General features: G+C 47.9%; 1 protein-coding gene across 1 annotated transcript in view; it reads right to left on the reverse strand.

Annotated features, from left to right (window-relative positions):
- Positions 1-24,334, reverse strand: part of PTPRT (protein tyrosine phosphatase receptor type T) — an 856,863-nt gene that overhangs the window by 762,417 nt on the left and 70,112 nt on the right. Inside the window, exon 3 of the mRNA XM_088026646.1 lies at positions 2,584-2,855. Coding sequence (XP_087882772.1) covers positions 2,584-2,855 — 272 coding nt within the window. The remainder of the gene's footprint in view (positions 1-2,583; positions 2,856-24,334) is intronic.

A 24,334-nucleotide genomic window follows, 5' to 3' on the forward strand; every position in this document is an offset into this window, starting at 1 on the left:
GGTGCACCTGTGTGTGCCCCTCTGGGTGTGTGGCCACAGGACTATGCATAGTGGCTACGTGTGTGTGTGTGTGTGCGCGTGTGTGTGTGTGTGTGTGTGTGTGAGAGAGAGAGAGACAGAGAGAGACAGAGAGAGACAGAGAGGGACAGAGAAAGAGAGGTTTCTGTTCTACACTGCTGCTTTCAGTACATGAGTGGCTTTGTCACCACGAAGCTCAGAGCAGAGGATATAATGTAATGTAATGATGCTGTAGCTGCCAACAAGTTAGAAATCAGAAAATTCTCCCAGATGAGGCCGCTCATCACAGGGATGATACAGAACTTACAGAGGACAGCTCAATCATGGTGGGGATTTCCTCACAAAAGGCATCCTTCCTCCTTCCTCTTCTGTTCCTCCCCGTTCCTCCTCCCTTCCAACAATCACTGAGGCCCGCCACAAGCCTGACACGTTGTTTAATATATATGCTATCTCATTCAATCCACGGAAGAACCCTTCATCGTACCTATTTCCTTCTCCATTTTATAAATGAAGAGAACTGATTCAGAATAGATGACAGGATACATCCAACATTACAGAGCTAGTAAGTAGAAGATTCTTATAATGTGCTTTTTTTTTCCCCAAAAGCAGGAAACTGAGCTTGGTGCCAAAGGACCTAGGGAGGATTATGGGAAGCTCAGTTTACCAATAATATGCCCTCCTCTAGAACACAAGACATGTTGCTCTCCAACACAAGGAGTTACAGGTAAATGAGAGGCCATATGCTTACCACAGAGCTGGGACAAAGAGGGTACCCAAGAAATGTGCTCTTTCCCCTCCATATCCCATCAAAGATCAGGGCCAGCAGCGGCACTCTCCCTGCCCTGGATCACTTTTCCTCCTCATTTCACTTGCACCTGTGGCCCTATCCTATAATCCATTTGCATCAGGCCCTAGAAGGGGTTTTCTAATTGGAGCCCTATGGCTTCACTGGGGGTATCGATGGACTTACAGACACATTTACTTTATCCTCAGTTATATAGGGTGGAGGAGTGGTGGGGGGAGTCTTGGGATTAGGCATCCAGGTTCTTGTCCCCCCTTTTCCAATGATCTGCTATATGATCTTGGACTTCAGTATCCATCTCTAGACCTCAGCTTTACTACTTACATCAAAGTTCAGCAAACTATGGCCTGGAGGTCAAATCTGGCCCACCACTTGTTTTTATACATAAAGTTTTATTGGAACACAGCTGCATGCTTCTACTCATTTACATAATACCCATGGCTACCTGCATAGTCCATCTGTTGAACGCAGTCCATAGATGTTGACCTGAAGGATGTCTGAGAATTTCCCAGCCACTAACCTTGTCAGCCTCGGGTCCATTTTCTCACCACAAAGCTCAGAGCGGACTTTAGAGAAAGGTCTCTAAAATGCACATCTGACTATGTCACCTTCTTACTTAAAACCTTTCAACAACAGGCAGAAATGATTTATTGGGGTGATGAAAATGTTCTAAAACTGGTTGATGGTGATGATTGCATAACTTTGTAGATTGACTAAAAAGCACTGGATTGCACACTTAAATGGGTAAATTCTATGACGTGTACCTAAATACATAAAGTGGTTTTAAAAAAAGAAAAGCTTTCAAGAGTCCCAGGCCAAGGGGGCCCAAACTGTGCTCCCCCACAGGCACACTCCGCTCTTCGGACCGACAGCAGCCTGTGCCCTGTGTGTTCTCAGCCCACAGGGAGAGAAGGTGGTGGGGGAAGTGGGAGACGTGTTTAGAAGCTATTGCAACAATGTGGCATTGCTGAGACATTTTTACTACAGTCATGAAAGGACTGGTCCACAATGAGTCGAAAGGAAAAAACTGGTCTTTCATAGCCCCAGCTTGAGGGGCCCTGCTCCAGCGGAGGGGTCACATTTCATCTCCTTGGCCTGGCATTCAAAGCCAGCCATGACCTATTCACCTCTGCAAGCTGAGCCACCTGCATATCTCCTTTGTGACCCACCCTTAAACAAGTGAGAATTTCCAAACTCTGCAAAAACTCTCTCGCTTGCTCCTCCAGCCCCTGGCATGCACCATACCTGACAAATCAAATGCCTTTTCCTTGCTTTCTCAATAATTACTTACTCATCCTTCAAGACTTAGCCTAGCTGCCACCTCTGCCTGGAAGCCCTCCGGGGGTTGGGGGGGGTAATCTTTTGACCAGCTATCCCAGCTCTCAGAACCTCACATTTTTCATCCGTAAAATAGGAAAAATAATAGCACATCACTCATCAGGTGATTGTAAGCAATTAGTTTATAAAAGGCTTTAATGCCTCTGTTCCCCGCATTCTGAAGAGCCAGCTGTGTCCCACTGTACAGTAACTGCTTGTGTATCATGGGTCTCCTCTTCCTGAGCCTTCCTGAGCATGATCTCCAGGGAGGCAGGGGCCATGCTGGACCACCTCTGTGCCTGCCGGCCTGGCCAGGAGAGGCTCAGTAAACACAAGGTGCACAGTGAGTGAGTAAATGAAGGTCTTTCATAACTAACAAACTCTAGGTAGGGCAAGAGGTCTATAGATTTAGGATCACTTTTTAAAAAAATCAAAGAACACCATACCTGGTAGAAATGTGGCCAGAAGGTGCTGATAGCAAGCTCTGCTTTCACCCAGCCCTCGGTGACGACCCCAGACACGTTCCAGACAGGGTTCCCCTGGGGCCCGCCGTTCACCTTCACATAGACATTCAAGGCTCCCGGGCTGGACCTGTCGCGGCTGGAGAAGTAGTAATGGAAATCGATACAGTGGGTGTCATTCTCCTTCAGGGTCGGCAGGAGAAGGTGGGCCTTCTGGCCAGAGGCCCTCCCAGAGCTGTTCACCATCATGAAGGATCCTGGAGACCCACAAAGGGGACGGGAAGTAGAGGCAAAGAAAGAGAAAGAAAATCCTTCTGATAATCAGTCATACCCATCAATGTGGGGGCCGGAAATCAGGTCACTCTAGGAGGGCCTGATTGATCCTGAGGAAGCCACATCCCCTCTCTCTTCTGTAACTGGGCATTTTAAAACCTGCTCCACAAGGCAGTTTAAAAAGCAAGAGATGGGGGCACCTGGGTGGCTCAGTCGTTAAGCGTCTGCCTTTGGCTCAGGTCATGATCCCGGGGTCCTGGGACCGAGCCCCGCATCGGGCTCCCTGCTCGGCAGAAGCCTGCTTCTCCCTCTCCCTCTCCCCCTGCTTGTGTTCCCTCTCTCGCTGTGTCTTTCTCTGTCAAATAAATAAAATCTTAAAAAATAATAATAATAAATAAATAAAATAAAAAGCAAGAGATGGGGGTGGCTGGGTGGCTCAGTCGGTTAAGCGTTGAACTCTTTGATTTCAGCTCAGGTCATCATCTATACGAGGTCCTGGAATCGAGCCCTGCATCAGGCTCCATGCTCAGCGCAGAGTCTGCTTGGGATTCTCTCTCTACCTCTGCCCCTCCCCCACTGTTTTTTTCCCCTCTCTAAAATAAGTAAAATCTTAAAAAAAAATTAAGAAGCAGTAGCATATACTAATATTTCTACAAAGTAGACAGTCTATAAACATTTACAGAAGAAGCATTCTATCCAGCAGGTCCTAAGGGAAACAGAGAACAAAACCCCAGGAAGACAGCTAACTGCAGCCTCCAAGGGTGAAATGTGACATCCAACCTCACACAAGCTCCGGCTGTCTCAATGGAAGCAGAACCTCTACAATACAGGATGTGTCGTTCCAACACATTCCACAAAGACCCTTGCATTCAGGCCAAGGAGTAAATGCAAACTATCCATTAATACTGCAGTCAGCACAGGGAATGACTCTATGTATCACAGGAGGACATATAAAAAGTAAAATGTATCCAAATAAGCAAGGAAGATTGAGGAAATGTGAGAACCAACTAGTAGATTTTTGGCCTGGAATGGAGGGTAAGTAATACTTACTAAGCACTTAAGGAGTACCAGTGTGATGTTAGGTGTCCTTTTAATATACTCTTCAATTTAATCTTCAGAATGACCCTGGGAGGTCATTTTATTTTGGAGAAGAGAGGATTTTCATTTTATTTAAAGACCGAATGACTTGCCCTGGGCCACTCAGCCAGGAAGGGATGGAGGAAAGCCAGATTCTCTCCAACTCAGCGTTTACACTATTGCTCTACAGCGAACGTAACTACAGTTTCTCAAGCATTAAGCAGAGTGCCTGCCCATAGAAAGGAAGGGAGCCTCTTTGGAGTTGCTTTGACAGATTAAATGGTTATTTCTAGTTCTTCAACCCTCTCTGGATCCATGTCCTGGGCCTCTCAGAAGAGGCAGAGGGTATGTCCCCAGCCCTTGAATTTGGACTGCTTTGGTCAACAGAACAAATCAAGCAGAGGCTTGAGATGTGCATGCCTAGCTGGGCTTGCCCCCTTGCACTCCCCACCACCTTTCATGAAGAGAATGTGCCCCAGGGAGCTGCTGCCCCTTTCAGCTTAGGATCAAAAAGAGACATGCATGGTGGAGAAAGGAGCTCAGCCAGTGCTGAAGAACCAAGCCATCCCCACCATGCAGCTTGGAGAACAGCCACACGGTCAACAAGCCCAACTCCTATCTGTCAGTCCACAGTCAATGCTCAGACACACAAGTAGGAGAATAAATGCTCACTGCTGTTTGCCACTGAATTCTCTCTCCATTTGCTGGGCAGCATTACTATGGCAATTGCTAATTGATAAAGGTGCCTGAGAGGCAGAGCTGGGAGAGAAACCACGGGAGGCATATTTCCATTCAAGGGGTCTTCTAACAATGGCCTGGAGACACAGTGAGTTAGTTCCCTGCCACGACAGATGGCTAAACAGAGCCTAGACAATGGAAAAGACATCTAAGGAAATTCCACAATCAACTGTGAGGGCTGAACTCTGTGACTTAAAGCCCTGTGATGCCAGGAAATAAACTGCATCATAACACACAGTAGATAAACTCAGGGGATCCTGGCATGAATATTCCTACCTAGAAAAAAACTATTACTTTGAAATCTTATTTTAACCACTAAAATCTTCTATTTGGAATGAAACCTTAAGACTGCTTATCCTCAGTCGAGATGAGCCACTTCAGAAAGTAGTCTCATTTATTCACCCTAATACCCAGAAGACTAAAGCTGCCAGCTAATAAGTGCTGGGCAATCTGTTGCTCGTTGGGGTTCTAGAGGGTACCAGACATCCACAGCCCATCCTCCCTGGGTTCTGAATGAATTTAAAGATAGACACAGGAGTGGGGCAGCTGGGTGGCTCAGTCGGTTAAGCGTCCGGCTCCTGATTTCGGCTCAGGTCATAATGTCTCAGTTGTGGGATCAAGTCCTGAGTTGGGCTCCATGCTCAGTGTGGAATCTGCCTCAGAGTCTCTCTCTCCCAGTCTCCCCCACCCTCTCTCTCTCAAAATAAATAAATGAATGAATGAATAAATAAATAAATAAATGAAAACTTAAAAAATACAGATACACGAGAGAGAGAAAATTCAAAACCCTCTGTTTAATCATTCACAAAACTGGATTAGAGAAAGTATCTTGGACTTGAGGCCAGATTAGGCTTCCTGCCTTCTCTTCTCTGCACCAGCACACACAGCAGCTAGATGGTCATGGCCTCCTTCCTTCTGACTCCACGCAGGTCCCCAGGGCCAGGGCTATCCTCCAGGGATGACCACATAGGACCACTGGCTAGGCCCATCCCCCAAACGAGCCAAGAAGAAGGGGGCTAAGAGAAATAGGAACCTAGGCTCCCAGACCGTCACCATCCCACCCATCAGAAAACTCTCCATCTCCTAGGATAAGAGCCACTGAAAGAGGCTCCCCCCGCCCCCCACCCCTCCGTGTTTTTAAGACAGTCAAGTCTCCTTTCTTATGGCCTGGCAGTAACACAGGGTAAGTGGAGAGATGTCCCTTGTCAGATATATTATCTGTAATTATCACAACCTCCCCCATGAGGCAGCGAGGAAGGAACCACTGCATGGGGGAAATGGAGTACAGGAAGAAGACTGAGCCAGCATCCATGCCTCTATCTGTTGGTGTACATCCCACGGGGTTCCAGAAGGTTTCCCAGAAACAGGTGAGTGATGTCCCACAAGCCCCACGAATCTTGGGTTGACTGGCCCTGCCACAGAGGTGTGGCACAACTACGGGCAGAGAAGGCAGCCTGAGAAGTGAGCAATGCCTGGCTCTCTCCACTCAGAAGCCCATGGTGCCCCCATGGACATTTCAGCTCCTGTCCACCTGGCAATCCACACCAGGTGGCACAGAAGCCACAGCAGAGTCAGGAGGGTTTCCTTCCCACCAGCTCAGCCTCCTACTTCTTTTCATCCAAGCTCCAGTCATGAGGCAAGCTCGTGGAGGAGGCAGAGCCACATAACCTATATCCACTCACATAAGTTTAGGGCTACTCTCTATCTTGCTGCCCCAATGACTGGTGATAGAGGATGCTCCAACTCCCTGAAGACAGAGCTGGTGAAAGTGCTTGACCCTCCATTTGGAGAAACTGCTGGTGGATGGAGAGACCTGTCCTCTCTGTTCTGGGCACATCGCTGGGTTACATTCCCCAGCCTCCTCTTAGAGGGTGGTGGGGTCATGCAACTGGGTTCTTGCCTGAAAAGTTCTAGCCACTTCCAGGCTTGGTTCATAAAAGCTACCTCTCTCTCCACACTCCTACCCCTCATTGCTCCACCTTCCATTATCTTGTCTCTCAAAGGACTGTCTTTGAACCAGCAGCATCAGCATCACCTGGGAGTTGGTAAGAAATGCAGTATCTCAGGCCCCACTCCAGGCCTACTAAATCCAAATCTACATTTTTTTTTTCAAGATCCCCCGGTGATTTGTATGCACGTTAAGGTGTGAGAATCACTGCTCCATTGTCTTTCCCATCCACCAGCCAGCTGAAAGCATAGGATTCCAAGAGAAATGGAACACAATAAAAGGAGCCTGGCTCCCTGAATGACCATGACCATGAGGAAAGGCCACCCACCCAATAGGAACACTTATTTTGGCTTTAAGTTAACAAGGACTAAACTGTTATGGGGTTATTAAGCCACTGAAATTGTGAAGTTTATTTCCGCAGCTAGCATTATTGTTGTGGCACCCCTGTAGAGCCCTTACTTCCTCCCAGTCCCTTTATTTAAGGGGCTAAAGACAAAAAAATGATAGTTACTAAGCAAAGCAGCAAGACACGCCAAATAGGGACATCACTAAGAGCAGTGTCCTAGTGTAAACAGAAGCTGAAAGAAAGGAGAAAAGGAAAACCATGCACTCTGAGCATGAATTCTCAAAAAAGCAAGAAATATCTTGGATCTTCATTAAGATCACCTGTCTTCGGTGGGCCAGAGCTGGGTGGGGTCAAGGTCACAATACCAAACACCCCCCACGACCATCCTCGCCCCTCATGTCTTATCTGGGTGACTTGATACACATGCCGCAGCCTTTAGACTGGACAGAAAGGGATGTGTTTTGGTGCACGGCTCAGAGAAATAGACAAGACCATTGAAAAAATAATAATAATAAAAGGCAAAAAAAATGATGCCTGCCCAGCCCACCACTCCCAGCGCACCTACCTGCAAAGGAGAGAAGGGTGCAGGCCAGAAAGGTACAGCAGGACGGAGTCCTGCTCAGGAATGTCTTGGTGAAAAACTGGAGGAATGAGCAGCGCTGCTCTGCAGTCCAAGTGACAGAAGGGGACATGGGGAAAAGTCAGCATCAGCAGGTGGCACCCCCAGCAGGAGGGCAGGGGTACTGCAGCACTGGGTAGAGGACTCAGCAGCTGTGCTGGAACTCTCCGACGGCTTGCGGGAGTGCACAGCCCCGACGAGTCCAGAAAGGGCTCCTTTCCGACATGAAACACCCAGGGCAACTGATCTTACTACTCATGACTAGGGAGAGCCTTCTGAGGGCACACGGAGGCCCAAAAGTCAAGCAGGTAGAGGCTCAGGGGACATAAGATTTAGATCCTGGTTTGATGACCTATAGCTGCTGTGATTACCATAAACTCAGGGGTTTACTAGGACACAGATTTATTCTTACATAGTTCTGGAGATCAGAAGCCTAAAATGAAGGTGTTGGTAGAGCTTCTTGCATTCCAGAGGCCTGAGAAGATAATCGGTTTCCTCGTCTTGTCCAGCTTTAGAGGCTGCCTACATGCCCTGGCTCCTGGCCCCTTCCTCCATCTCCAGAGGACCTCACTCCAACCTCAAGCTCCATTGTCACCTCTCCTATCTCTCACTTTGACCCTCCTGCCTCCCTCTTGGAAGGACTCTTACACACTGGGTCACCACCACCACCAGAGAATCCAAAATAATCTCCCTATTGCAATATCCTTAACTGAATCGCATCTGCAAATCCCTTTTGCCCCATAAGGTAACATGCAGAGGTTCCAGGGATGAGGACATGGTCATCTTTGGAGGACCATTACTCTGCCCCATTCATATCAACATGAACACATACGGATTCCCAAGTCAGTGGCCCAGAGATACAGGGATGACAGGCCCATTCAGAGCCGGCTGGCGGACGTGTCTAAGGGGCAGGCACCCTGGGGGAATCTGAGCACTCATGTGAGTGTAGACGATCCCTTGCACCATCAGATCCTCTCATCACCAAAGTCTCAGAAGGGGAGCATGAGGTGAATGTAAAAGGTGAGGTCCTATCATTTGGCTCTCAATTTGGACAAAAAATGAAAAAGGTTTGGGGCTACAAGTAGGGGAGGTCCGCCCTTCAGTGGTGCAAACTCACCAGGGCTGCCGGCCAGTGTGAACATCCCCGTCACACACTGCTCCCCGCGTGGTTACCCCCTCCAGGTTAATCAGATGGAAGACCCAAAAACTGTCCCTGTGGTTTGGCCACCCAATCTCCGAACTCCCTCCCTGCATTTGGGGAACTCCCCCACTTTGAAGCAGAACCTCCCTTCCCCTACGGAAACAGAAAAGGCCAGACGCCCTCTTTCCCGGCCTGCTCTGCAGCTAAGATTCAGGCACACGTTCTGGGTTCCACCAAGCCGGTGCACCTGACTCCAACTTCTGAACTAGAAGCCAGTGAGTCAATGATCCAGGGTTCGGGGGCCCAGACTGAGAGAGTCCACTACAGAGAGAGTAGAAGCAGTGAAGGACGATGTTTCCGAGTGGCAGAGGTGGCAAAATCACAGTAGACCAAACAGGATCCAGCCTCATGCATCCGAAACGACAGCTCCGGAATAGAGCACAGTTGTGATTACATCACAGAGAGAAGGGTGATGAACTCAGCCAGGTGGGTCAGGGCGTCTTCCAGGCGTGGGCTACCCAGAGGCAGGGTAGAAAGAATGCAAACACATGAAACGTCCCCAGCCAGGGAGCGCAGGATGAGCCCCGATGGTGGGATCTGGCTAGCTTTCCACCCTGCGTGCACCTGCACGAACTCCAGCTCCTAGTAATCCTCCACGTGTATTGCTCAAAGTCCCCAAGGCAGGTGCTCACTGGTGACTGAATTAAGGATGCCAATCCCCCTGTCCTCACTGCACTTCCAGCACAGAGCTCTCAAACGGTGCTCACTGTCAGCTGTGGTTTCTCAGGGCTTGGGCAGGTCCTTGCCAGCATCTCTCTGCTGAGGTACACACTCAGGGGAAACACAACCCGAGTCAATAAGGTTCAAGAGACAGTTCCTCCTACAAGCTTACATGTTTTCCCCTCCTCCATCAGGGTGCAGGCTCACCCAGCACCATTGCCCCCTGAATTCCACTTGGCATCATCCTCTGTGACAGATTTTTCTCCTCCACTGTGGCCCTGCAGTCACCCCCTACAACAGGCACCCTCCTGTCTGCAGGGCACACCTGAACATTCTCGTACCCTAACTGCACACGGCTCAGTTTTCTCTCTCCCAGCACCCCTTCCCCAGGAATATCCTCAGTCACATTAGTGTAGATCACTGCATGCGAAGAGACCCTAGAAGGTTTACAGCTTAAATCTCCATGGCAAGGTCTATGTGAGCCTCTCCTCTTTCCCCGTCGGGATTCCTTTCGTGGATGTGTGCCTGGTGGTAATTTGGGACAGCATTTCCAAGAGTGGGAATAGCATGTGCAAAGGCCCAGATGCTGAAAGCCAGAACACTCAGCCATGCAAGCATAGTGTCTTTGAGGAGAGTGGGACCTCGAGCCGCCCCCACCATATCCACCTTACAGAGGTCTGGCCACATCCTCTGCAAAAGAAGGAAGCCCTATCTCTGACCGGAGCCCAGGCCTGCCGTTTTAGAGATGGTTAAGGCATGAGAACCCTCATCTACCAGCAGTTCAGTGGGACCCTCTTTGATCAAAGGTCGGCTTAATTAATATCATCCCGGGGCTGTCAGTTTTCCGGAGATCAAAAATAAGCCAGTCACTATGCCAAGATCAGCCAGAAACAAGTAAGAGGAAGACTGTAAATATATTCTTTTCCCTTCTCCTTTTTTTCTCCCCAAAATCCACTGATGCGATAAGGAACATAAAACAGCATTAGTATCCTCATAGTTATTATACATAGCACCGAAAATCGTGGAGTTAAACCAGGAAGTACTCTCTGGCTGGCCATAAATTTTGTATTTTTCCCCTCTGTGCATAATAATGCCTTGATACGTGCCCCGTTATTGACGTGTCTGCAACACGGATCCCCTTTTTGTAGGCAAAACGCTCCTCCTTAGCAGATGGCGGCTATTGTGTTTACACATGAGCACCTCAGGATTGCGTTTCCTCACGTCGGCAGTAAAAAGAAAGCCCTAATTGAGTTTTTAATGGCTTTGCACATTGTTCATTAAGATTACATGAGTGTGCTCAGGCGACTGGCAGCTGAGGGCCTGGAGCTCCGAGAGCTCCGAGCTGTCCCTGCAGACAGGTGGCCCCGCCAGCTTCCAGCACCAGCCCCGACGTGAAGGAAGTAGATGGCAGCAGGGACCCAAACACCAGGCCAAGCTGAGGCAGCTGTGATGGCATGGAGCAAGGGATGGCCGTGCAGCCGGGAGGGGTGGCTTTCAGGACCACTGCTATGGTTTCTTAGTTGTGTGACTTTGAGCCCGTCAATAAAACTCGCTGGGCCTCAGTGTTCCCATCTAGAAAATGGGATAATGAAAGCTTACAGGTCAAACTTCTTTGACTGTTTTCAGTGAATCTTAAATGAAAAGTTGGACTTGACTCAGTAAATGTTAGTAAGAAATGGCCAGCAGCAGAGGTCCGTGTGCCCAGTGCCATTGATGTTGAATGTTACTCATGTTTATGGAGAACTTAGCATGTGCCAGGCACTGATCTAAGCATCTTTTAGCATCCCAGTGAGGGGGTGCCATGCTATCCCTCTTTTAAAGCCAGGAACACAGAGGAAGAGGAAGTTGTTTGCCTACACAGCTGTCATCCACTCCACGGTAAGCAGAGTAACAGCCTCCCAAAGATGACCACGTTCTGGCCTCCAGAACCTGTGAAAATGTTACCTTAACATAGCAAAGGAGGATTAAAGTTGCAGGTAAAAATAAGGCTGCCAATCTGAGGACCCTAAGACGGGGTGGATTATTCTGTACAAGAGAGACAGAAGAGGCAGGCTCAGAGAGGGATTTGAAGATGCTATGCTGCTGGCATCGAAAATGAAGGGAGGAGCCATGAGCCAAGAAATCCAGGAACTTCCCGGAAAAGGCAAGAAAACAGATTGTCATCCTAGGGCCTCCAGGAATGGACAGAGACCCGCAGACACCTTGATTTTTGCCCAGTGCAACCCATCTAGATTCTCTGACCTCCTCAACTACACAATAAAAAAAATCTGTGTTACTTTTAGCCACTAAAGTTGCGATGATTTGTTATAGCAACAATAGGAAACTAATACGCACTGCAGACTTCCCTGCTTCTGGGTTTCTGCTCAGGTGATGCTGTACCTGAAAACCACACAGCCCAGCCCAGCCCAGCCGTGGTCCTTCACTAAACCATGTAAATGCCACTTACTGTCGGTGGCTTTCACTAATGCCCAGAGAATACTTATTCCCGCGCTGCTGATCCTATCTATTCTGGGCAAGGCTACATTTAGAAGTCCTGAATGTTGACGTTTAGCCATCTGGTCACATTATAAAGAGCAAGGGAGCACCAAAATATCCAAAGACACAAATAAAGTAAGAAAATGCATGTGGAAAAGCAGCACATTTCTACCAACAGTATCGTGAAAACCAACCGTCAGTAAAAGGCACTCGTAAACACAACAGTTTAAATAGCAAGAATAACAAACATATCACTCAACATCATCCATATTATCAATGAAAGCAATCTAATTATCGTGTGTCAAAAAAAAGGAAAGAAATTTGCTTCTTTTCTAATACACCAGAAAATAGGGAGGAGGGATTAATTACGGATTAATGGATACATAGTATCTATTTAAAACAAGGAAAATACCTCCTGAAGTTTCAAAGGAACTGAGCATTGTGAACACTCTGCCAGTCAATTTGTGTGAACAAGTAATAACTATTTCTGTAATCATTCATTCAGACCAGTAAGTTGGGGTTTCAGCATTTCATATGCAAATTTGTTAAGGCAATTTTCCAAGAAACAGCTATCTGATAACCCATGTAGGTGTGGATGATGTAGTTTAAGAACAGAATTAAACCCAGGCAATTGGGTTTGAAGGTGCTACTGGAAGGGGGTCTGTCCACGGGCGTGTCTTCCCAAAGACCAGGCACATGGGCTGCCTCCACTCCTTCCCTATTCCTGAGAAAACCATGAAAAGTGGAGGGGAAGAGGGAGAGAGAAAGAGTAGCAAGGGAGGGAGAGAAGGCAGAAGGAAGGAAAGAAGAAGAAAGCAGAGGAGTACACAGCAGGGAAGATGAGGAAGGAGGGGCAGAGGGAGGTGGTACGGAAGCAGAAATACAGGTGAGGGAAAGAACAACGAAGAGGGAGAGAGGGTAGGTTGGCATAAAGATGGCGCGACAAAGCAGAAGATAATCGAAGCCGCGTGCCACCCCTTATTTCTCATCCCCTTCACTCCCCAAACAAAAACAAAAGCCTTCCACCCAACATTCCCCTTCTAGACCTTACCATGATCCTGTGATGAGAACAGGCCCACCAACAACCCTGCGGGGCACTCCGGGACCTGGGCTAAGCCCTTCACAACTTCACAGCTCACCTCCCCCTTCATAGCTCAACATCCCAGCAGGAAAAATCAATGTTATTGTCGGGGAGACAATGGAACCCTGAGCAGGACCCAACTGAGAACTCTGCTACACCCAACAGGAATGGTGGGTGAGACATAAGGCCTGTTCTAGTCGCTCCTTGATGTGGGCAACAGCACAACTCTTTGGGCAAGGTCAAGACAGAACTGAAGGGCAGATAATGGCACTCCCCCTTCAGACACCCAACCCCTCCTGTGCACCTGTTTCAGTCACACAGAGCCTCTGGGAGCAGGGGAGCCAAGAATTCTCGCTCCAGTTCCTCACCTGCAGCAGAGATGGGCTGCTAGCAAAGCCTATGTTTCCCAAGTTTCATAGTCACAGGACTAGTTAGTGGTGGGCAAGGAGTTAGGACCGGCTTGGATTTTCCATCTAGGCTCCTTCTAGAGTGAGGGTGAAAGAGGAAAGACCCTTCTCCTTGGGTCTTGTTTCTGGAGAAACCCAGTGATTTTTATGTCCCCCCAAGAGCTCCTTCCCCTGAGTCATGCCCGCTCATTAATAATAACGGCAAGAGCAAACACACACTCTCCCATGTTACTTAAGCGTGTTCAATTCTAATACCAGCCCTGTCAGTAGGTGCTGTTGTCATCCTTCTCATACAAGTGAAGAAACTGGGGCACAGAGAGATTAGGTAACTCTCCCAAAGCCACCCAGCTATAGGAGCAGAGCCAAGATTCAAATGCAGGAAATCCTGCTCATCATTCAGCTCTCAGGCTCCTGCACACAAGCGGGGGTGCTGTGTTCGGAGGCAAGGAGGGAGCTCAGGCTCCCCGGGGTTAGCCGGCCGTGCCCCAGAGAGCAGGGCGCAGACAGCAAGAGGGGCAAAGAAGGGGGAGGAAAGAACAAAAAGGAAATCAGTTGTCAGGCTGCTGCCATATTAAGAGTAGCAAGAACAACAGGGCTGCCCGGAACATCGTCAGACCCCAAATTGTTCCTGACATTCATTGGGCTGAGTCCTTTGCTTCTGCAGCTCTAAATCTCTTAAATTGAAATGACATGGAACTAAAATATATATTTCTTTTAAATCTCCAAACTCTTCACACATCCATTGGCATGATAATATTTTGATTAGTTACATTTATGCTCCAATTACACTCACAGAATGTTCAACTGTGCCTTATATATAGCATGTTTGCCATGCTCCATGGAAAATACGGGATTATTACCCTCGTATATTTGCAATGGGAAAAGACACAAATGGAAGTGGAGAGGAAGAAAAAAAAAAAAGCAAAGCGAAGAGATGACTAAGCCTGTTAAAATAGTGCTGTCTTGCCTTCACGTTACTAAATTGGGTCACTGCTATTATTCCCCAAGCTTTAAAATACCAGGGCTTGGAGAAGCATGCAGTATTCAAGCCTACCTTCCCTCACCTGACACTTCTACCTCCCCTCCTAACAACAGGGTCTGACCCGGACAGCAACCTGATCATGCACCCACTGAGTGGCAAGGTCAACAGTGGGGGAAGGTCTGTGGTTTTGTGCCTTTTTTCTGGAGAGGGTGTCCATCTCTTTCTCAAGGAGGTCCTTAACCCTGTCCATCATAAATATATAAATAAAAGTTAAGAGCCCTCGGAGTGCTGCAAAATGCCTGCACTGGCGACCCCAGGATAGACTTCTCACCGTGAGCGCTGGCTAGATGCCATCACGTTCTTTTGCTCCCCACCGGCAGACCACGTCGGGGTTGTCTGGGTCAGGGTATGACCCTCTCAAATGCTGCTATCAGATGGGCCCCTCCCTCTGTCCCACAGAGATGTGGGCTGTCCGCACCCCAACTCCACAGCACCCTCCCCTCAAATCCTCTGCCACCGGGGCCTCCTTTTCCATTTGTTCTCCCTGCCACAGCCTCCCTAAGTCAGCTCACTTGTACCTCTATGCCTCCGTTTCCCCATCTGGATCCATGCGTGAAGGTTAAACCCTCCACTGATTTCCTCACAAAGTCCGCTGGAACCAAGCTGTTTACAAACTGAATGAAATCAGTTCTAACCTCAGATGCTACCTACACACCCATGATGTGTCCGACACTTTGCAGAGAAACAGCCGTCAGCACGACAGTCTTTGCCCCTGGGGCCAATTACAGACAAGTAAGAGGCTGTGAGGAGATGTGCGGAGTTCTGGGATAAGGGTGTGGACATGGAGAGAGATCTAAAACAAATTTGATTTTGGAGGCTGGGGGAGGTATAAAAAGAAAAACAACTTCCCGGAGCAAATACACTCTACACTGAGGCCTACGTTATTCGGGAGCCAGACAGGTAGAGAAGGAGTGGCCAAATGTTCCCTGCAGATGAAATAGCCTATTTCAAAGTCAAGAAGACAAAGACCATCTCCAACCCATGGAGATATGATAACAAAATATAGATACAGAGCAAGCACCTTACAGACCACCTCTCTAGCCTCCCATCCTTGTTTTATAGACAAAGAACTTGACCTACAGAGAGGTTCGCAGTGACTTGCTCAAGGTCACACAGCCAACAGGTGTCAGGGCCAAGAATCAGATATAGGTGCACCTGACTCCAAGGTCAGCGCTATCTCCTCTGAAACAGTGGTTCTCAGATTGCAGCACGCATCAGAAATCACTCAGAAAGCTTACTGAAAGATTGCTGGATCCCACCCCCAGTGGGTTTGGGATGGGGCCAAGAATTTGCACTTCTAACAACTTTCTAAAAGAAACTGATGCAGCTGATCCCTGGGCCACACTCAGAGAACCACTGGTCTACCTGGGTCTCTACCTGCCCTCATGGGCCTGAGATCCACACACTGGGGCCGAACGACAAACAGTACCACCCCGCTCTCCCTCTGGGGCAGGCAATGATGCTCACCTGCTGGAAGGGGTTCCCTCCGACCCTGGGCCACATGCTGCCCCCCCTCTCTCAGGAGCAGGAGGGCTCCAGCCACAGCCCATCCACCGTGAAGCTTGTCTCTGCTGCCCCACCTCAGCAAGGCCTCTCCTCTGAAACCCCCCCTTCAATCATTGCCAATCACTGTGAATATCATCAGCCACTTACTGACTCCCCCAAATGTACTAGGGTCTGCATAGAAAGTAGCACAATAATTATTCCTCCTCTTTCACCATCCTCTAAGGAGATACAAGAACTTGACAGCTGTTATCCAATTAATCCTGACAGCATTTGTTTTTTTAATGTAAAGGTATTTCTTTCATCTAAGATGGGAAAAGCGATTTCCTTTTCTGAGGTGAGAATGAGGGCAAGGAAAGGCCAAGAAACGCAGCCAATTATCACTAGGGTTGTTTCTTGCCTCTTTTCTACTGCAGGGACAGTGGAATACTGGAGAACACGGACTCTGGGCTCAGATTGCCTTATCAAATCCCAGCTCTCCCAGCTACCAGCTGTGTGACCCTGGGAAAGTTACTTAACCTCTCTGAGCTATAAAATGAGAGTGGTAATGGGAAAAATGGTACCTGCCTGGGAAGTTTGTTATGAGAACTTGATGTGTTTATGTAAGTTAAGTGCTTAGAACAGTGCCCGGCACATCGTGAGATCTATGTAAATGTTAGCTGTCAAGGTCAGCTTCAGCGGCAGCACCCTGAGCCCTCTCGTAGATCTCTGACTAATGGAGAGTGAGACAGGTGGCCCTACAAACCAGCAGGATAAGGTAGGCCCCAGGGTCACTCTCCACACGGGATGACTCTGGGAGGCACCAGGGAGGCATGGCTGTCTGCAGTTTACCCCAAGGAGCATCCCTCTTTGTCAGTGGTTCTCCAAATGTGGTCCCCCAACCTGCTACAGCGGCATCACCTGGGAACCTGACAGAGAAGCAAATATCTCAGGCCCCACCCCAGACGTCCTGGAGCACAAGTTCCGGAGTGGCACCCAGCCAGGGATGGGACCCAGCCGGGGATGCTCGAGTTTGAGAAGTACTTTTCCTGCAAACAGATTTCCAGGGCCTCAGCCTATCTGGGGAGGCGTGTGCTAGTTCCTGTGCACGGGGTGTTGCCTACGTTCCCCATGAAGGGACAGGTCATCCAGGGGAGTCACAACACTGTACCGTGGGTCCAGAACCCGTGCTCTTGACCGCAGCCCTCAACCACCCTGCGTGAACCCGCCTTTCCATTCCCACTTCCAGGGAGACCTGTGAGCACCACCCCTCGTGGGCCAGCCTGGGAGGGGTACTCGTAGCCCCGAGAGGGGACGCAGCTGCCTCTGCGTGTCACAAGACAGAGAAAATTCTGTCTCGTACAAACAGACATACAGTCTCCCAGTTCCACTTGTAACCTTGAAGCCACCTGCATATCCCCGTGGCTGTCAACTGGGGTATCTTAAAATCACGCCCCGGGACCCCCTGATATTCTTCAATGCCTTCCTACTGACTGCTCATTCGCCTCTCACCCTTCCCTCCTCAGCTGGTTTCCAACCCTGTCACAGCTGCAGGTCTGATTTCCTACTTCCGTCTTCCATGTCTCCCAGGACCAGCTCCAGACTCCTTCCCTGGTCCCGCTTCTCCTGCCAGACTCCACTTCGGACTTTGCACTCCTTGACCACAATGCAAACAGCCCTCTGCCCAGGTTCCCCTTCCTACCACAGTGGTCCTCCCCCTGCAGTCCAGAGGATTCTATACTCCACGCTGCCAAGGAGGAAGACCCTGGCAGCTCCACTTCAGCTCAGCCTTGACTTCCCCGTGGGCCCTGGACACAGATGGAAAGATAGAGTAGCATGAGCTGAAACAAGGAAGCTAAGGGGGGGCTCTAGGAATGAAAGCTGCCAAGGGGGGCAGGAGTTCTGTATTCCTTTGCCGGGGCTGTAGTAACAAAGTACCACCAACAGAGTGGCTCCCACAACAGAAATTCCCTGTCTCACAGTCCTAAAAGCTGCAGTCTGAGACTGAGGTGTTGGCAGGACCGGCTCCTTCTGAGGGCTGTGAGGGAGGACCCATGCCATGGCTCTCCCCTAGCTTCTGGTGCCTTGCCTGGTAGAAGCATCCCCTCGACCTCTGCCTTCAGATTCACCTGGCTTTCTCCCTCTTTGTGCATCTGACTCCTAATTTCCTCTTCACAAAGACACCGGTCAGATTGGATTAGGGGCCCACCTACTCCAGTAACTCATCTTCTTCTTAACTCATCACATCTGCAATGGCCCCATTTCCAAATCAGGTCACATTCTGAGGTACTGGAGGGTTAGAACTTCAACGTGTGGAGGCAGGCTGGCAGATACAGTTCAGCCTAGAACAAGCTTCCTAGAGCCTTACTGTGCTTGGGGCCCAAAGAGGGATCTAAGACCATCACTTAGGAGGGTTTCTGTAGAACTAATCAAACATCAAATTTGGAGACATGCTGTAGTATTAGTTGTTTTTCATTATAAAGTGATACCTGGAGGAAAAAAAAAAAAAAAGGAAAGTAGAACCAAGTGGAAAAATTACCCACTATAGAAAGACAACCACAGGAGCATCCCCGGTGTGTCCTTATAGTCACACTTCCTGGCATGGGTTAGTCGCTTTCTATGGAATTGTGGCATTTAATTGAGCTTGGGACTTCACTTGGTAAACCCTTCCTGAAGGAGAGGCTTAATGAGGGATTGCAGCTTCTAGTGAGCTTGTCTGCACCAAAGCCACACCAGCAAGGCCGCTGGGAAAGGCCCCAGCACCCCATCCGTGGGATTCACCGTGCACTAATGTTGCCAGTTTGTTCTACAACAAATGTCTATCAAGCGGGTGATGCGCCAGGCACTGTTGTAGGCCCTGGGAATACAGCTGTGAACAAAACAGTCAAGATACTTCATCAGAGATGAGTTTGCTGAGATGAAAATTCACCTCAAGAGCCTTGGAACAAGTTGAATAGGACTTCTGGAGGCGGCCCCCCCAGGGGTGTGCAGCAGCCTTTCATCCCACAATTTCCTCATTTTGAGTTCCTGATTTTTAGCTCATCTTTCTGTGCTCTGAAGTGCCTTTTCAGTGATTATTTCCCCAGGAAGAACCTATGAATGGCGTATTTTCTGAGCCCATGCATTTCTGACGCTGCGTCATTTTTACAGTGTAGGTCACGAGGCTGCAACTACATCTCCTGAGTCTCAAGCTATCCCCCTCTGAACAACACAGACTCAGGCTTCTCACACTTGGCTGATGGAACAAGGACAGTGGGCTGGTGCCTTGTCTCTCAGAGGCCCTGGCTTGGATAGCCCCCTGCTTGGGAAACAGCTAGATGGGCCCATTTCCCACCCTAATTCCTAATGTACAGAAGATTCTTTTGTCCTATGCATTCGTGCTTGGGAGCACAGTAGGACAATAAAGATGCAGGCCAACCCCAGTTCTGCCATTGCCTACATGCATCATGGGGCAAATTACTTAGACTAACCATGCCTTTGTTTCCCAATCTGTGAAATGGGGACAATGAAAATGCCAGCCTCCCAAGATCAGCATCAGTATTAACTGAGTTAATTTATGGAATGGCTCAGAAGACAGGCTGGCAGGCTTCTCCTATACAAGGCCAGATAAGCAACATTTTAGGCTTTACAGGCCATAGAGTTTGTCATGAGGACTCAACTCTACTGTTGGAGCATGAGAGCAACCACAGACGATAAACAAATGAGTCTGCACTCCAATAAAACTTGACAAAAACAGGTGGCAGAGGCAGCCCTTGAGCTGTAGTTTGCAGACCCCCGACTTAGAAGAGTGCCCAGCAAATACTAAGCTCTCAATAAATGTTAGCTGTTATTATTATGAGCTGTGATTAGATTCAGGAGGATGGCGGTTTGATGATCTCCTACACTGTCTGGTTCTCGGACACCACAGTGTACATGAAAAACCCCCATCCAGAGAGGCATCCCAGCCAACCTATGGCACTCTACTCATGAAAACTACACCTACCAAGATGCAACTTGCCACCATAACTTCCTTGCTAATTTCTGCCTTGTTGTATTTGTGAGTTTCAGCCTCCAGCAAGACGCAAAAAGAATGGGTAGGAAGAAAACAACAGAACTTTGAGAAAGCCCTGTTCGTGCTATAAAGGGATATCTGTTCCATTTTGGGTTCTACTAGAGAGACGGAAGAATTAAAGCCCCATCTCACTTTTGCTGGGCGCACAGCATAAGTGCCTGATTTAATGTTTGTTTGCTTTTTGGGTGGATGGGAGAGCGCAGAGGGAGAGGGAGAGAGAGAATCTTAAGAAAGTTCCGATGCGGGGCTTGATCTCCCCACCCTCAGATCATGAAACCAAGAGTGTGATGCTTAATCAACTGAGCCACCCAGGCACCCCTTAATGTTCTTCTTGACCATTCATTTAGCGTTATAGTTGGGGGATGATTCTCCCAGATTCTGTCAAAGAGATGCCTGTCTTACTTGCAAGAGGTCAGATTCCTAAAGGATCTTAGCATTTATTTCCACCCTGGACTCTGAGCATCCAGAGTAGTGTTGCTAGGCCCTGAGCTCTCCTTCATGCCCTCTGTCTCACTCCAAACATGTGGCTCCCAATTCTTTATCCACTTTTCAGGACTGAGTTTTTCCTTCACCACTTACACCAATGGCCCTGCTGTTTTTAAGAAGAAATGAGACATGATAAAATACTCATCTCACAAAGATCAATGTCTCTTATCAAGGCTCCAGCAGAAAAGGAGGGTCCATGCTGGATATGTCAAGCAGGTAGAGTTTTTGTACAACTGGACCTTTACATGACCATTAGAAGGCTGGGGGAAGAGTCATCAGGAAAGTTCTCTTTGGGAAACTCCTAAGTACAGGGATCATCGCAAGACTAGTGTCTTAATTCTGGCTGCTTATGGCCCCACAGTGGGTGCTCACCAAACTCAGGCACAACCCTGTGTCTGCTGATGGCTGACACCTCTACTTACGCCTGTCCTCAGTTGCTGGAGGCTTGTGGCTTCCCAGCTCTTGGGCCGTACAGATCTCTCACTGGTGGAACCCAGCTGGGACCCCACAGGGTAAGGAGTCTAGGAAAAGTAGTTCCCAGCCTTTGTGTCCCAGCTTGAAGGGCTGTGTATCAATAAGTAGTGGAGAACAGCAGGATGCAAGCTGGCACTTCTGATCAGTTTAGAGGCTGAAGCAAAAGCCCAGGCAAGAGACACTGGTGCCACTGTCATGGACCACTTCTCCCTCTTGCTCCAAGGACCCCTAACCTACTCTGAGGCTGGGCAGGAAAAGTGGACAAGACCAAGGACGGTGAGCATGCGGGACATACAGCACTATCCTGCCAGGTGTGAGTACAGGCCCCAGATGAGGTGGTTGCTTCTTGCTTGCTGGACTTTGGGCAAGAAGGGCTCTGAGATGGATGGAGAACCAATGTTGAGTCAGATACCCTGGCTTTGAGCCCTTTCCACCATAATCTACCCATATGCAGGAGTCTCCCAGGGCTGTCCTAACAAATGACCACAGAGTAGGTGGCTTCAGGTGACAAAAATTCATTCTCTCTCAGTTCTGGGGGACAGGAGTCTGAAACGAAGGTGTCAAGCAGGGCTGCATGCTCCCCAAAGCCTCTAGGGCAGAATCCTCCCTGGCCTCTTCCAGCTTCCATTGGCCACATCACTCCAGTCTCTGCCTGTCTCCATGGGGCCTTCTCCTCTGTGTTTCAAAACTCCCTCCCCCTGTCTCTTACAGACACACCTATCATTGGATTTGGAGCCCATCCTAAACCCAGGACAATCTCCAGATCCTTAAGTACATCTAACAAAGAACCTTTTTTTTTTTTTTTCCAAATAAGATTCAAACGTTCTCGGAGTTAGAACGTGAATATATCTTGTGGGAGGGGGGCATTATCAACCCACTACAACTACACTGAGCGACCTTCTGCATGTCACTTACCCTCAGGCTAAGGCCACATTTCTACACTGATAAAACAGGTAATGGGAGGAGAAGACCTAGCCAGCACAGTTACTGGTGCAGGGAAAGTCTGCATTAAAAATCTGCTGAATCTGAATCAGGCACCCACACCATGGCCACAAAGTGCACTCCCAGGACTGGTTAGGATGTGGAGATGGACTCTGTTCATGGAGAGCTAAGACAAAGCGTTAAAGCCCAATTCATATTGACGACCGTGCTCACTTGCCTCAGATGTATTTTCCAGGTCTAAAGCCAATGCTGTATGCAACAGCACCTGGTGCCTCCAGCCCTTCATTTATTAAATGGGCAGGGCAGATGGAATGATTTCCAGATTCCTTCCAGCTCTCACAGGCTAGGGTTTAAGGATTCCTATAAAAGTTTGGGCATTTGATCGACGACAAGGAACTAACTCAAGTGAAATACTACCCCCCCACCCACAAAAGGAAAATCAGATTCAAGAGGGATCGCCTCTACCCAAAAGGGGTTTTCAATGCTTTTGCCCCACGTGGTTGACCACCCTGTCTCAGAACTCCCCGTCCTCCAGGCTGAACCCATTTTCTAACCACGGACCCAGAACAAGCCCCTTTCCGCCTTTTTTATTTTCTTTTATGCTTTTAAAGTGTCAAAAAATAGAGAAGCCTACAAAGAATAAAATAATAAACATCCTAAGCTCTACTATCCAGGGTTGGCCAGTGTTAACGTCTTGATGTATGTGCTTTGCCTTTTTATATTAAAAAAAAAAAAATCAGGCGCCTGGGTGGCTCAGTCGTTAAGCGTCTGCCTTCGGCTCAGGTCATGATCGCAGGGTCCTGGGATCGAGTCCCACATCGGGCTCCCTGCTCGGCGGTAAGCCTGTTTCTCCCTCTCCCACTCCCCCTGCTTGTGCTCCTGCTCTCTCTCTCTCGGTCAAATAAATAAAATCTTTTAAAAAATCACTTTGTTGTTATTGTGAAAATGATACACATTTTGAAGAACTGAAGAAACCACAGAAACATACAGAGATACAAGTTTCAAAAAAAAAAGTCCCAAGTCTCACCACCCAGAAATAGCTTACGATCTATATACAGAGACAGAAAGGATGGATGAGGGGTGTCTCGATGGACAGAAGAGCCAGTAGATATACTACCAAATGTGGGTAAAAAAATATTACATGCTATTTTAAATTCCCTATGTGTCATTTATTTTGACTCGTCTTTAACAGAAAAAGGAAAACAAAATTGAAAGACATCTAGACCTTCCAATGTTTCTTCACCATGAGATATTTGCCAAAAGATCCCTATAAGGTGAGGAATACAGATTGTGAAGAAAACATTAAGACTCTGGAGTAATTACATTGTTTTTTAACTATTTATTTTAATTTTAGGCACTATTTAATTATGCCACGCTGTGAAAGAGAGCAGGATTTTTCTCCCACATTTCCTCTCAACTTCCCTCTCCCCATCTCCCAATTTCTCAGCTTTAATCGTTGGTGGCTCCCTCTGTGATGCTGCCTTCACATCCTGATCTATAACTAACTGTACTTGTCAGAGTTATTTATTGTTAATTCTACATTTCCACGGAGTTGCTGCTCATCATCAATCCTTATACCATAAGTTCTGAATTCACGAATCTTTTATTTTTATTCACTCTTAATTAGCTGGATTTTGTGATTCAGTATTTTTTTTTCCCCAAGATCTCATGGAAGTTATATTTATTCTGAGTACGTTTATTCTTAAGGACAATTGTTTGTGGGCTTTATCTCCTGTGATATTCTTGGGCTGTCTTTTCTTGTTAAATCTATTGCACATTATTCCATTGTCTCCCCAAAATGGAATGCTGAAGCCAGCTTAACTCTGTGTGCTTCTTCTAAAGGATGTTCCTCCTTTTTTGAATGTTTGGTAGAATTCCCCAGGGAATCCATCAGGCCCTGGACTCTTGTTTTTTGAGAGGTTTTTGATCACCGCTTCAATCTCATTACTGGTTATTGGCCTATTCAGGTTGTCAATTTCTTCCTGTTTCAGTCTTGATAGCTTATACGTTTCCAGGAAGGCCTCCATTTCATCCAGATTGCTCAGTTTATTGGCATAGAGTTGTTGATAATAATTTCTAATAATTGTTTCTATTTCCTTGGTGTTAGTCGTGATCTCTCCCTTTTCATTCATAATTTTATTCATTTGGGTCCTTTCTCTTTTCTTCTGGATAAGTCGGGCCAGTGGTTTATAGATCTTATTCTTTCAAAGAACCAACTTCTAGTTTCGTTGATTTGATCTACTGTTTCTGGTTTCTAATTCATTGATCTCTGCTCTAATTTTAATTATTTCTCTTCTAATGTGTGGCTTAGGCATCGTTTGTTGCTTTTTCTCTAGTTCTTTAAGGTGTAGAGTTAGTTGGTGAATTCGGAATTTTTCTATTTTTTTGAGTGAAGTTTGGATGGCTATGTATTTCCCCCTTAGGACCGCCTTTG

This window comes from Eumetopias jubatus, unplaced genomic scaffold (assembly GCF_037043125.1).
Source record: "Eumetopias jubatus isolate StellerSeaLion01/CBP00866 unplaced genomic scaffold, mEumJub1_p1.0 scaffold_9, whole genome shotgun sequence".
NCBI lineage: Eukaryota > Metazoa > Chordata > Mammalia > Carnivora > Otariidae > Eumetopias > Eumetopias jubatus.